General features: G+C 36.7%; 1 protein-coding gene across 1 annotated transcript in view; it reads left to right on the top strand.

Moving 5' to 3' along the window:
* The window catches only part of COL19A1 (collagen type XIX alpha 1 chain), a 182567-nt gene that overhangs the window by 33404 nt on the left and 134602 nt on the right, over positions 1–14561 (top strand). Inside the window, exons 8-11 of the mRNA XM_077782360.1 lie at positions 807–887; positions 3076–3201; positions 3689–3751; positions 11098–11151. Coding sequence (XP_077638486.1) covers positions 807–887; positions 3076–3201; positions 3689–3751; positions 11098–11151 — 324 coding nt within the window. The remainder of the gene's footprint in view (positions 1–806; positions 888–3075; positions 3202–3688; positions 3752–11097; positions 11152–14561) is intronic.

The raw sequence follows: 14561 nt of genomic DNA, 5'->3' as shown, positions 1-14561 counted from the left end.
TTTCTAAGACTTGAGTTTAACATTATTTGAAATGTGTCTACTGTCTTCTCATTTCCAACTGCAGCAGAAAAAGCATGTTTTTTCTGCTGGTTGCATGGTATGGACTGGATAATTAAGAGTGGAAGTTGTCAGTTGGGATTTCCAAGTTTGCAGGAAAACATGGGCTTAAAGCTGATGAAGGCAGCAGAGCAGATCCAATTACAGTGGTCACTTTTCTCAATACCAAGTGCAAGAGGGAGATTAAGAGGATATAAAACTGATGCAGAAAGAGAAATATGAGGACAAGACTAGCTAGTTAGAATTTTACTTACTTCTCATCATTTCAATCCACCCTGAGTCTCTGAAGCGAAAGCCTTATATACAGAATTTGTGATTTTTGCTCTTCAGGTGATTTAGTGGCAATGTCCAGGAAAAGTTCTGCCCAAAGGAATAGATGCATGTGATAGAGAGTTTATAAAATCTTTTTTTTTATTTTCCTGCAGAGGAAAGTTACATTCCTGAAGAGAAGTTTTGCAGAGGATGTCTAGAAGGCTAAAATGCCTGTGTAATATAGCAAATCAATAGAGATGGATGCAATTTAAATGAAAATAAATGAAATCTAAAATGTGATTTACATCAAAGTAATAAACTGCATAATTTGTTCCTTAAATGAGGAGCCATATAATTGTTTTGGATTTTCCTTTCTCTAGCATTTCAGAAATATGCAGTGTTTCAAAGAGAAGGTTTACTAGCCCAAGATAAGAAAAAGCTGCCACAATGCATAATTTTTTACACCTCATATTAATTTCTTTTTTATTCCTTAATAGATTGAACTTCACCACATAGCAGTTTATTGTAATTCACAACTTGCAACAGAAGATACATGTTGTGAAATATCTGCAGACTTGGTAAGTTATCTGTTAGAATTCAAATGTTAATACAAAAGAACTTGCTTTATTGTTTCTTGCTAAAGAAAATTTCAACAGAGGTGATAGTTTAATTACCTCCTAAAAATGAATTCCATATCTGCAGTCAAGATACATAGTTTTTTGCTGCCTAAATAAATGGTACAGTGGAACATCAGCAAAAGGCACTAGGTGCTGCTAGTGCTTTTTAAATGCATTCCTTAACATTTTTTGTCTAATTAGTAACTGAAGAAGCCTCAGAGAGTAGGAAAGAAATCACTGTGATGGCTTGAGAATGGTTTCCAACAACAGAGGCCATTTCAGTAACAGTTGCGTCTTGTGAAGCTTTACAGATGATCTAAGCAAAGCCCATGAAAGAGTCTGCATGACAGTGGAACAGAAGGAAAATAGGATGGTGTTGACTTTTCTTCATTTTAGTACACTAAAATGGAGGAATGGGTGTTTAATAACTGGAAAGTTGTAGTGGTAGGTTGATGGTTGGACTTGATCCTACAGGTCTGTTCCAACATTGATGATTCTATGAAATACTTTCTTCTTTAGAATGCATATGCTGATGTGTATATATTATTTAACATGAGGAAAAACATTCATTTAAAGAGTTTACTTTTCCCTCTTGTTTTGATAGACAAGAATCAGTGTGAACTGGAAGACAGCAGAACCATAGCTTGAAGTTGTAGATGTAATTATTTTGCTCAATCTAACCCATTAAAAACAAAAAAAAAAAAAAACAAAAAAAAAAAAAAAACAAAATAAAAACCAACCAAAACACAAATAGCCTCATAAAGACATTGTGTTTAATTATTGACCTGCTAGTTGTAAGTAGTCTGTAAGATCAGACTCCTCTGAAACAGTGGATAGTGCCATCACCACCAAGGTTGTAGTCAGCAAAAAAAAAACCCCAGAGCATGTAGGAGGACTGATTGATTACATCTACAAAGAGATAGGGGAAAGTGTACCTGAATGAGAGAGAAAAATCTGCCCAAGAACCAAAGAGCACAAGACTGCTTGGTGCCCAGACTCACGAAAGAAACATAGTCTAATTTCAGGGGGGAAATTTCAGTTTTAACAGTGATTAATAGTTCAACTATATTTCTAAATATATCCTTGATAGTAATGCAGACTTTCTCTTGAATACACAACCTTACTCAAAATGGAATGAATGAAATTTCTCTATGTTCCACTTTGTGCTTGGAAATAGAATTTATTGAGTAATTACGACACAATAGTAAAACAAAACAAGAACAAAACAAACCCGAATTATATATGAACACAAAAAAGCTCAACAATAGGCTTTATCAATAGTATGTAGATATTCATGCATCTATGTAGCTGAAAGCACCACCAGTTTTGTTTGTATGTCTTATGTTTAAGATGTAAGAAATAGTGGACTACTTGTTAATGACTTTCATATTAAAACTAGCATTACATTTTCTGACTTTTTTTTTTTCACAACTTCCTTACCCACTATAACAGCTACATTTTGAGTAATTTAACGGAAGGAATTTATACTTGGATACAAAGTTCTATGCTAAGCAGAAAATCCTGTGGGAATTTCTCTGACAGAAGGCTCAAGAAAAAACTTCATTACATCTTAATGAGACTTAGACTTACTGAGATTTAGCAGATTCTGTTGGCTTGTCCTGTAGTATTTCTTCAGGTTGACTCAGTTCTTAGAGTCACAGACAGGTAAATCTTGGCTTCAGGGCTTTTTTGCTTGTTTCCAAACTATCTATGCCAGAAGTATTTAACTACCCCCCAAAAAAAAAGTTTTTCTTAGCACTCCCTTTTTTTTTTTTTGTTTCTCTTAGGGGCAGGGCAGAGAAGAGATTGAGACTATGCAGTACTATCTTTTTTCTTTCTCCCCATGGACATTTTCTGTTTCACTACTTCTAATTTTGGGAGATTTTATTCCTCTTTATTCCTCTGTAATTTGGAAGAACGAAGTGGGACAGTCATATCAGTTTTAACTGGCATCAATTTTAGTACAGAAGGATCTCAATATCTAGAATTCATTTTTTACAGCTTTTTTCTCTGTTTGGAAATTGTCACTTTCTGTATATGGTTTGTACAGGAATATTAAAACAGAAGATAATGTAAAACAAGTGGTTGGATGGGGTATTTACCTGTTAACCAAAGTGGACCAAAAACCAGAAAATCTTTTCTTTTTTAGTGCCCCCATGAGGAGAGGTTACTAGCTACAACTTCGTCACCAGTGTCTGTTCATGCCAGCAAAATATACACGCTTCCAGGGATGCAGCAAGAATCTACACAGAGATGCTACTGCATTCCAAATAAAGTATAAGTTTTTGTGTTGCTATTTAGTGCATCATACTGTTTAATCCTGTTGGATATAAAAACAGTTGAGTTGGGGTTTTTTTTTTACTTTTTTTTTTTTGCAGTCATGAAAAAATCTTACTGGTTTGTAGTATTGTAACATACTTACATTGTATTTCCCAGTTAAGAAACAGTACATTTTGGATTTAATTTAAAATTTAATGTCAAGTTAGAGATGTCAGTAAGGTTTAATTGTTTGAATATACACCCAAAAAAGTACCATGGTAAAACTAAGAATTATATTTAGGCATCATATTTAGTATAAATATTTTTACTTGAGAATGAATTATATTCTACATAATGTTTGTTTTAATTTAATACTTCTCCTGGGTGTTGCACTATATTTATTGAGTCATTTGCTTTTTTAGGCATTTGGGACAAAGACAGGAAACCTAACCAAATACATTTTAGATCTGCTTTGTTGACATTTTTATTTCTTTTAAAATCAGGGAGAAGCAGGATTGCCAGGAGTAGCTGGTTTGCCAGGCCACAAAGGAGAGAAAGGTGAAAAGGTAAAATATCACTTGAATTCTCTTTTTCAAGCCTTGTCATTGGCTTATCTTTCTGAAATAGGAATTATATGGATTCTGTTATTCCTGAAAGGAATCTGCCTGAACACAGAGTAGATCCTTTATCAGTCAGTGTCTGGCTCTGTGTGTGAGCTCCCTGCCAGGCATCTTACAGCTTCCCCACTTTGGGGTCACCTCATCAATTCTGGAGCACAGTTTACCTGCCTGGGAAGTACATTCCTCCCCAGCCCTGTCACTATGCCCTATACAGAAGGTATATATATAATATGACAAGAATTTTTCCATATCACATGTAAACATCACTGCTGATGGACACAATACTGTGTGGTGGAATCATCTTTGCAATCATCAGTAGGAGGATATGAAATATGACCTCTGTATATTCTTTGACAACACTCATACCTGAAACTGTTAATTGTGAAGAGAGAAGAATCTGACATTGGCAAGTGTCTAGGACAGGCCAGTTGGTCCTTTCCTTGGGCCTTTTCTGAATTTTCCTGTAATGCTATTATTATTTCCTGTAATTATATTATTATGCTATGTAGCTTGGAATTTCCTAATAATATAGGTCAACATAACAGATGATTTCCTTTCACACTCCATTCCTTAAGTTTTGTTGGGGGAATTAAGGAGGAATTTTGTTGGAGGAATTTTGTTGCTGAATTAAGACATGTCTGGGAATGTGTTTTCCATGTGCTATTAGAGGGGGCAAATTGAATAAACTATTGAAAATCTGCCACAAAGACAGTGAGGTAGGAATTGAGTTCAGAGAATGCAGTGTGTGAGGAAGATGCCTAGACTGTCCTAATCCAGAGGTTAGATGGAGGTATCATAACCCAACATCCTACCTTGCAGTACACCATTTAGTATGTGATTAAATTGTTTGGTAAGACAGCCAGGGCTGTTCCTGTAACTGTAGTATGTGGCTGAAAAGGGTCCAGTTCTATGAAGCCTTAACTAGACAGCTGGTTAAAATGAAAAACATTCCTGGACAGTATATTACCCCCCACCACAATTCCTCGCCTCCCGTATATATTTCACCTTTGACACAAGCTGTATTTTTAGGTGAAAAAAAAAGTTCAGTCACATTAGTTTTTATAGTCCAGATGAACCTAGAGGGACTGCTGTCAGTTTTCAGGCCTAATCACAAAGTTTTGATCTGGAGTGTATTAAGTAATTGTCAGTTTTTAGTTTTGCTTATGCTATCAGCATAGGGAGTTTCCTAGCATTTGTTTGGAAAACAGTTCTGCTCCTGACCTGATCCATTTAGATCATTACTGCTACTAAATTGGGAAAACAGACTTCACAAGTGTGATTTTTTTTTTTTTTTTTTTTTTTTTTTTTTTTTTTTTTTGCTATTTAATGTCCCAGCCAATTAGCAGTATTTACCATGCTAGGCATAATGCCTCTAAACAAAGCATGTAAGGTTCTGTTCTCCCACTTGTTTTACAAAAAGAGCCTCATTGCATGGATTCTCTGTGCATGGAACTATCTGAGAGTCAATGAACCCTGCTGCACCCAGAAGTTTAACCTAAAGAGGGTATATTGACATTTATAAATGTCCTTTCACAAAATTAAATGAATTAGCAGCTTAAAGTCAGGGGTAGTACACCAAACAGGCAGAAAGTTACTTAATTTGAACTTTTCTTATAATTGACCAGTACTTGTTACTTCCTAGCTTTGCAGTGGGTGGTTTTTTTTTCTTTTTTGGGGGATGGGGAAGGGGGGTTAGATGGAAGTCACAGTATGACTGTGATCAGGATTGGCTCACTGACCTTTGGGAGCAAACAAATCTTGTGTTAAATACTGCCTGCCATGATGGAGCTGAAAGCAACATTCTCTGAGATTTTAATACCATTTTTCTCATTGACTCTGCATTTACGCAAGTTTTCAGTAACACTCATTCTCAATGACGGCCTTGTTATATCAATAATTAGACCTGAAGAGGCAGAAAAGCTCCAGAACATTCCAGACATGTAGGATACATGACTTATTGTCAGATTATGTAAAGGAAATTAACAGACTCTGGCCGAGTGTCTTGTATTATATTATACACAAAATAGGCAGCTTCTTGATAACTTTGCTGGCCAGTTATGAAAAAAACAGGTCTTCTCTGAGTTGTGTGTGCTTCCTAAGCACATGTTTCCTCTTTTGCTTGTGCTCAGCTTCTTATTTTATTTTTTCTTTTGTTTCTAAATCATATTAGTATAGGCATCCAACTAACTATATTTAAATGTCTTTGCCATTGCAGTATCTAAGTGAAATGTTAATTTTTTACCTTCTTTAATGACAAATTTCTATTTCTGTTGATATCATCTCCTTTTCAGCACAATAGTTCTTATTCTTTTATTTTGCTTTATCTCATTCCAATTTCCCATTCACCTTAATTAATTGTATGATTGAATTTGCATCTTTTTTGTTGCTATGGGATTGACAAGGAAGTCTCTACTGACAGAGATTGATATTAGGCTATATTCAAGCCCCTCAAAATTGCCCTTCTCTTCAGTTTAACATCATTGTTCCCTAAGGTCAGACTATTCAGGAACATCTAAGCTATCACCAGTGTAAAGTATGATAACTTAGAAGAAATTTTAGACAATTTGAATTTAATTATTAGCCTATATCCACTCCATTCTTGTACTCTTGGCTCATCTTAGCACCTCTGAACAGAGGTACTTTGGTCTGAGCCAGAATTCAAAGTATATTGCAGGCCCAAAGGACTGGAGTGCCATATTTAAACTGGAACAAGCATTCATGCAAATATTGATATATCCCTGGCAAGCTGTGCATCTGAATGCACAGTATCATCATTGATCCAAATTATGCCATTTGTATGAATGACCTTCCTGTTTGTATACCTGGCCTTCCATTATGACTTCATGAGGACAGTTCTTCACTCAAAACTCTTATCTCGCATCCTTTGGGCATGAAATAGTTGATTTCTTCTGCAGGATATTTTTGCTCTGAGATCAGTTTCTGCAGCAAGGAACACCTCTTATTCTTTAATTTCTCAGCTATTAAAATTGAAAAAATTGCCTGGACAAACTTTGTTTGCTACTTACTAAGTGTACAATTTGGACTATCCCTAAATAATATTCTCTATTATTCTCATGACAGCTCAATTATTAGTACAGTGTATTTCACAAGTTGCAAATGGACACAAATCAGGTGGAAGTCTCCTGTGATTTTAACATATTTTGATATCTGCTGTGGAGTTGGGTTTTCTCTTCTGCTGATCTCTGTGAGATGTTTACTGTGTTTTCTATTTGGTTGCAATTTGTACTACTTCAACATCATACTACTCAGAATCTTACAAACATATTTGTTGTTAGCAAATGTCTTTTGATAATGTTGTAAAAATCCTGTTTTGTCCTCAGTAGGTAGAAATTCTTCAGAAAGACAGAATATGGGTGACCATAATTGGAGTGATTGCATATATGCTGAATATACAAACTGATTTTCTCTCTCAAGGAGGCTAAGAAAATAATTGTGTTTTCTGCTTTTATTTCTTTTAAGCAGACTGAGTGCCCATGAAATATTTAAAATTGAGATCTAACATAACTAAGTATTTGTAAATAACATTAAATCAATGCTAGCTGTATTAATAGGTCATTGGTTAATACTGAAAGTGAAGTAGGGACCAAAAAGCCAGAGGCAGATTGCTTTCAAATATTAAAATGCCTGTTGATGCACACCATGGAGAAATTTATTGCTATTCAACTTCATTACTTTAAATTTTACTTAAGAAAAAAGACATTTGAAAGGCTATTTTGGGATTGGTAGAGATAGGTTTATGCAATATATTACTGCACTAGGAAAATATTTGTAATATAATGATATGAAAAAAGATCTCCTGGAGAGCAAATGGAGTGTCTGAACTGTTCTTTCTGCCTATTTTCCTTGCTAGTCTTTCTTTCCTGCTACTCTGACTTTCCTCTTAAAATCCAGTCGACTTGATTCCACCTAAAGCACATCTATTGTACTATGCAGCCTTGAGAATGGTTCCAGTCTTTGTTGCTGAGGTTATTGATAGGGAACTAGAAGCTGGAATTCAAGAAAAAGAAGAAAAATGAGCAAAACATGGCTGGCTGTCAGTTATGACAAAGTCAGGAATTGCCAGTATACTTAGTAGAATAAAATCTTAAAATAAGCAGAATGAAAGACTTCATGTTTCATGAAACACTAAGAATTTATGGATAGTCACACTTATGTTTTACCATATAATCGCCCATGTTATCAAATTAAAAAGGGAAAATATCATTAGCAATGCAACAATTTTTTTCTTATAAAAAATTCTGAAATGTGACTTGTCTTTGTTACCATATTTGCCATTCCAGTACTCATCTCAGTCCTGAGTTTGTCTTCCTGAGGAGTGGAGATGGTGGCAGCAAGTCCTCACCACTCTGAGGTGCTCAGAGGTGTGGGGAAGGTCACGCTTCCCAGTGGGGCCATTCCAGAGCTGAAACAGGAGCAGGGGAGCCAGCAGTCACTGGCACTGGTGCAGTAGTTAAACCAGTGACACCCAGCTCAGGCCTTGGTGAGGCTGAGCTCCAGCACTGATGGGACAGAACACAGCTGGGGGCTTCTGCTGGGAGTAGCAGGGATAATACTTCCTCGTCTATATACTCTCTGGAGGTCCCGCAGTATCAGGGAAACCCTGGAGTGATGCTGCCTTTGGGATGAGTTTTCTTTCTCCTAACATGTTCTCTGAATGTGAATTCATTTTTTGCTAATAGACAATTTTGTTTTCTGTTTGTTTGGGGGTTTTGTTTTTTGTTTGTTTGTTTTGTTTTGTTTTTTGTTTTGTTTTTTGTTAACCTGGATATTTCTGGTCATGTTGTGTCCTGGTTTTATTTGGGACAGAGTTCATTTTATTCACAGTAGCCAGTATGAGGATGTGTTTTGGATTTGTGTTAGAAACAGGGTTGATAACACAGGGTTGTTTTCATTATTGCCAAGCAGTGCTTGCACAGTTCAAGGCCTTTTCTGCTCCCTACTCCACCCTACCAGCAAGGGGCTGGGAGTGCACAAGGAGCTGGGAGAGCACCCAGCCTGGACAGGTGACCCCAGCTACCAAAGGAATATTCCATATCCTAGACATGGTGCCATGATCAGTGTATAAAGAAGTACATAAAGCAGTGGGAAGAAGGAGGAAGCAGGAGGACATGTGGAGTGTCACCATTTATCTTCCCAAGTCACCACTATATGTGATGGAGCTCTGCTTTCCTGGGGATGGCTGAGCACCGGCCCTCCCACAAGAAGCTCAGTTGAAAAGGACTTTCACTATCACCCTTAGTAAATCCTGACAGTACATTTACAGCTCATGGTTCTACCTTTGGCTGTTGTTGCACTGTGTGTACCTCATAACCTATAAATTCCAGCCTTGTACTACTACTGTTCACCACCTTACAAAGCTGTTTACCCAGCAACTTATCTTTCACTTCTGTGCAAGACTCTAAGGCCTAAAGAAGGAAAAGAAAATACCATTAAAAATATAAAAATATTGAAAATGCATTTCCTATATTTCTTGTTTTAGTCTGTGGCACTGTTACTATGAATATTATTAGATATCTATAGTGTCAGATACTAATATTCATAAAAGCATGAAAAACTACCACCTTTCCTCATGTACTTATTAAAATCACAACTAGAAGATAGAAGCATAACTTGCAGATCTAATTTGCAGTGGAAAATAATTGTCTTCAAGTTGGGGAGTCTGTCTGCAGTTAGTGGAACAGAAGTGTAAACATACCTTGGTTAATTGGCTAGTAAGTTATACAGGCTAAAGCTTTCCTGGCATGTAGCAGGCTGTGTAAATTTAGACTACACAATGTATAAAAATACACCACTGAAGGTAACAAAGTGGTACTGGTCTATTAAAATACTGGCAAGTGGCAGAAGGGAACAGAGGATGCATAGATAAGAGAATGACTCTGGGTGATGAGATAAGGTAACTTTTACCTCTCACAGTGCCAGTGGATTCATGCTATTCACACATACAGGATTCAGGATTTTGCTCTATTTTTGAGACAGAGCTGTTTAATATCTTTATCCATGGTCTGAGTGAGGGTTCAAGTGCCTGCTCAATGAGAACAAGTCCTATAAGGAGTGACTGAGGGAGCTGAGGGTATTTAGGCTGGAGAAAAGAATTCTCAGGTGTGACCTTAATGTTCTCTACAAGTGCCTGAAAGGAGGTTGTAGGCAGGTGGGAGTCAGGCAGACAGCCAATGACAGGACAAGAAGAAATGGCCTCAAGCTGCGTGACAGAAGGTTCAAGCTGGACATCAGGAAGAATTTCTTCATTGAGCAGGTGGTCAGTCCTTGGAATGAGTTGCCCAGGGAAGTGGTGGAGTCACTCTCCCTGGAGGCATTCAAGAAACAACTGGACATGGCACTCAGTGCTATGGTTTCATTGACATGGTGGTGTTCAGGCAAAGGTTGGACTTGATCTTTGAGGGGTTTTATAACCTTTATGATTCTGATACGACTCTTGTTGTGGACTTCTGGCCAAACTTACTGCTCAACTTCAGAAAGGCTAATAATTCTTTCTCAACTTCAGAAAGGTTAATAACTTCATTTCAGACCAGAGTTGTAATGTTATTCTTGCTAGAGAATGTTCTTTTCTTGGTATAAGTAGGCACACCTAATGTTTCATTTTGTTTTAAAATGAACAATACAAGGTTTCAGTGCTTTTGTTGTATTCCTCTGGAATCCACATTATTTTTATTTTAAATTTTCTAAACCTTACACTTTACATTATTTAGCAACATTTCTGTCATTTTTAAGACTTATGGTTCAATTTACAGCTGCTAGGATTTTCCATAACTTTCCTGACCAGTCAGTCATTTTTCTCTCAAAACTAAAATTTTCATATAGATTGCTTATGATTTGGGGTTTGGTTTCTCTAAAGGGGTAAAAGGGAGGGAGAGAGAAATTTAAACAATGCCTTTCAAAAATATTGAGAGCACATGGATTTGTACAATGTCACCATGTTACATGGTGAGCTTTCTCAGTGCAGAACTGGAAATGCACCCTCTTGGTTTCCATCTTCTATTGCAATGAATTCCTTTAAAATTAACAGATTTGCTTTTATAGAAATGTGGCTATGCAAGTATTTGTCTGATAAAGTACTTAATTGATGTTATAGGTGTTTAAAATGCATTTATTTTGCTAATTTTAGTGTTACATGTAAGGCATCCTCCCCCACAGTGGTTGCATTACTAAAAATTAGGTAGAAGATGCTTTTCTATTGAGTCTGATGTGACCTGAGTAGTTGTTGTTAACCTCAGAAGTCTGTAGAGCTTCTAATTGATCAATTTTTTTTGTAGGGTGAGATGGGTGTGAAAGGACCAGACGGTGTTGCAGGTCTGCCTGGTGAAAAGGTATGTTTGTGTTTGTTGAGTTGTGATTTAACTCATGGGAAGTGTTCACTATGTCAGTGGCTTCTCTGCAGTTGTGTACAGAAATGGGAGGATAGAACATGTCTGTTAGAACCTTAATGTCTTACCTGCACGGCCGTGTTTTTGTAGCACACTGAAAAAGCTGTTCAGATCAATAGTATTCTCTGCAGATGTGCATGTTTGGTGGGGTTTTTCCCAAGAGGGGGTTATACACAGAGCTAAAGGAAACTACTTGTTCCACCTGCTCAATTTGTGGTCTGCAAGCTTAGATAAGAGCTCTTCTGCACTCAGCTGTAAGCTTGGTAGAGCTTGAGATAAACACCACTGACTTCTTAATCAAGAATAGTCATGGCTAAGAAGGCATGCCAGCCTACTGGTGTATTCAAGGATAAGATTCACTTAATTTCAGAATATTAGTGTACCAAATAAGACAATTGTATGCACTTATTGGGTTTGGTGCTACTTACCTGTATTAGACGAAGTTATAAGTCTAACATCTAGAATCTTCAGTATAGAGACAACCCTCATAACACTGAGGAAACAGCCTGTTGTTGTCAGGCTTAAAATCCATTAAAATCTGGATTTACATGACATAAAACTGTGAATTTGTCTTTTATTTTTACTTACTATTTCTGTCTCAAATTGTGTTTTTTTTTTAAAAAATGGGAAGATGTATATTAGCAAAGTTAAGAGTAAAAATCAGGGTATTTGTTGCTGATGTTAAGTTATATTGGTAGGCAAATGGAGAACAGGCTGCAAAGATGTTCAAAGGAATTTGCAACATTGAAGAACTGAATTGCCAAGTGGTATGTAAAATTCAGAGAAAGCAATAGGCAAGTGATGCAGATGAAGAGGAAAACAAAAGAAGCATTATGCATTTCATGCCAGACTGGACTATCTACTACTGTTCAGGAAGTGATTTGGAATTACAGAGCAAGGAAAACATGGACTCACTGTTTGGCACTAGTCAAATTACTAGGAAGAGAATAGAGAACAAAGCAAAAGACTTTTAATACCACCATTTTATACAGTTCCGGTTCTCACATCTCAGTGTGAATCTTATAATACCAGAAAAGATTCAGAGGTGTCAAGAGTGATGAAGAGTGCCAGACATCTTCCAATTTAAGTGTGACAATGTGGACTTCAATCTGAAAAAGGCACAATTAAGAAAAAACCTATCATGTTCTGTTCTCTGTACAGTCCTGAATGGAGCAGAAAATATTAATAGGGATTTATTTATTTATTTTATTCTTCATTGTGTGAATTAGACCTATCTGATAGCAGGTTCAAAAAGGATAGAAAGAAAAGATAGGCTCATTCTTCCTGCTCCAATATTACAGTTTGAACACTACTACAGAACTTGAAAAGTCTGAAAATGTATTAGAAAATTAGTGAAGTAAAATTCCACTGAGTGTGTCAGTCTGCTTGTACTTCAAGAAGCTGGAATCTGGGAAAGCCACAGGAGGAGTCTTTATGGCTGCCCTGTTATATTTTTCTGTAGACCTGTGTTGTTGCCATAATTGTAGTCCTGTAATTGATTGGAGAAACTTTTGTTTTGATCCAGATAGACAGTGTTTTACTTTACCGTGCTCCTAGATGTGAATTAATGGAAAGAGTTATTGTAAAGTGTTGTAGATTGAGATTGATCTAGAATGAAGCTGTGTTTTCCCTTGGCTCTTTCCATAGCTCCTACTCTGATGTTATCTTGCTATAAACTTACCAGGCTATGTTACGTTTCCAGTCCAAGTTATTATTATTACAGTTTCCATGGTTAATATTGTTTGGGTTTTTTTGCTAAGCGCCTTGCAAATTCATTGTCAGGCCAAATCCCAAAGCTCCTGTTAGTTTACATGAAGCTCAACAGTCAGATCTTATTTAATATCCAGACATTGTACTTTTTCTGAACATTACAAGTCTTTCAATTCAGCCTATATAAAATACGAATGCCAAATGAACTGCAAATTAAAAATGAACTACCATGAAATACAAAGCTGTCAAAGCTTAAAACTTCTAAAATAAAAAAAAAGAAAGCCAAGTATTTTGTACATGCGTAGCTAGATGAAGAAGCTGAGACCCAGCTATCCAGCTTCTGCTCGCCAGAGTAGTCATGCTTGTGTGGAGTAGTGCAGTGCTGTGTACATTGGCTCCTTTCTGCAGCTAGAATTAATATTTTCCTCATGTTGTAAAGGTGCTAACATGTTCTCTCCCAGGTGATGCATCAAGAAACAAGAATATATACATTTGTAGAATCTTTTATTTTTGTGCTCCCTGAAGTGTGGTGTTCCAGATGCTGACATTGTACATAGAGTTAAAGATAATGAAGTGGGGAAGCAGCACCAAACCTGTCTGAGTTGAGGAAGCATTTGGACAAAACACCCCCAGGTGCAGGGTGGCATTCTTGGAGTGTTCTGTGCAAGGCCAGGAATTGGACTTGAAGATTCTGATGAGTCCTTGCAACTCAGCATATTCTATGATAAAAATACCCTAAATGCTGTTGTTTGCAAAGGCATCTCCTACATTTCAGGGTGTTGAGGTGCAGACTGTGCAGTGCTAGGAGGGCATTCTGAGGAGCTACTGCTGTTTATGTATCTCAAATACTTCAGCATGTTATCTATTGTTGGAGATGTTAAATTGCTTAGTATGGATTTTCTTATGTTTTTGCACTGTGTATTTCTGAGCTTTGCACAGGTATGCCCCTGAGTCAATAGCTAGAAACAAGAAGAAGGAAAAATAAATTATACTTTTTAAAAATTTAAGTGAAGATTGAGGCTTCAGAGAACAGAGATGCTTTTGATAATACTCCTAAAACCTATCCACTGCAGTATTCCTTTGCTTATACTTCATTCCCTGGGAAAAGGTACTGAAGCAATAGATTTTACTCATGTTTTTATGCACAAGCAACAATATCAATTCATTTGACCTATTTTAGATGTTTACCGTAGAATGAGATAAACTTGGCTGTTGAAAATCCTGTTTCTTTAGACTGATTATCTCAAATATACCTGATATAGTGAACACAAAACTTAGAATAATACTATACAATGGACTTTATTACTTCAGAGAATCTTAACAGGAGAATCTCCCAGAATGGTGCTTGATGCTCATATCCTTAATTTTCAAGATGTGGGTGAATGGTGAGACATCTGTGAGTCTTTATATATGGCTTTGACTTTCAAAGATCTTAAGTCTGAAAATTGTTCAGTCTGTCTTCATATGTGACACTTTGCCTTCTGTCACTTTCAAGACATACTGTCACTGACAACGTGATTTCCCATTCACTAAATGCTGCAGTGGTTTTGTCACAGTCTGCTGGCTGATAGGTGCACAAGTAAGTGGTGTAGACTTCTAGGAGGCTCTTGCCAGTTAATAGGTTGGATCTGCTGAAGGCTAAT

Source organism: Lonchura striata, chromosome 3, assembly GCF_046129695.1.
Source record: "Lonchura striata isolate bLonStr1 chromosome 3, bLonStr1.mat, whole genome shotgun sequence".
Taxonomy (NCBI): Eukaryota; Metazoa; Chordata; class Aves; order Passeriformes; family Estrildidae; genus Lonchura; species Lonchura striata.
This window is presented reverse-complemented; position numbering and strand designations above follow the sequence as displayed.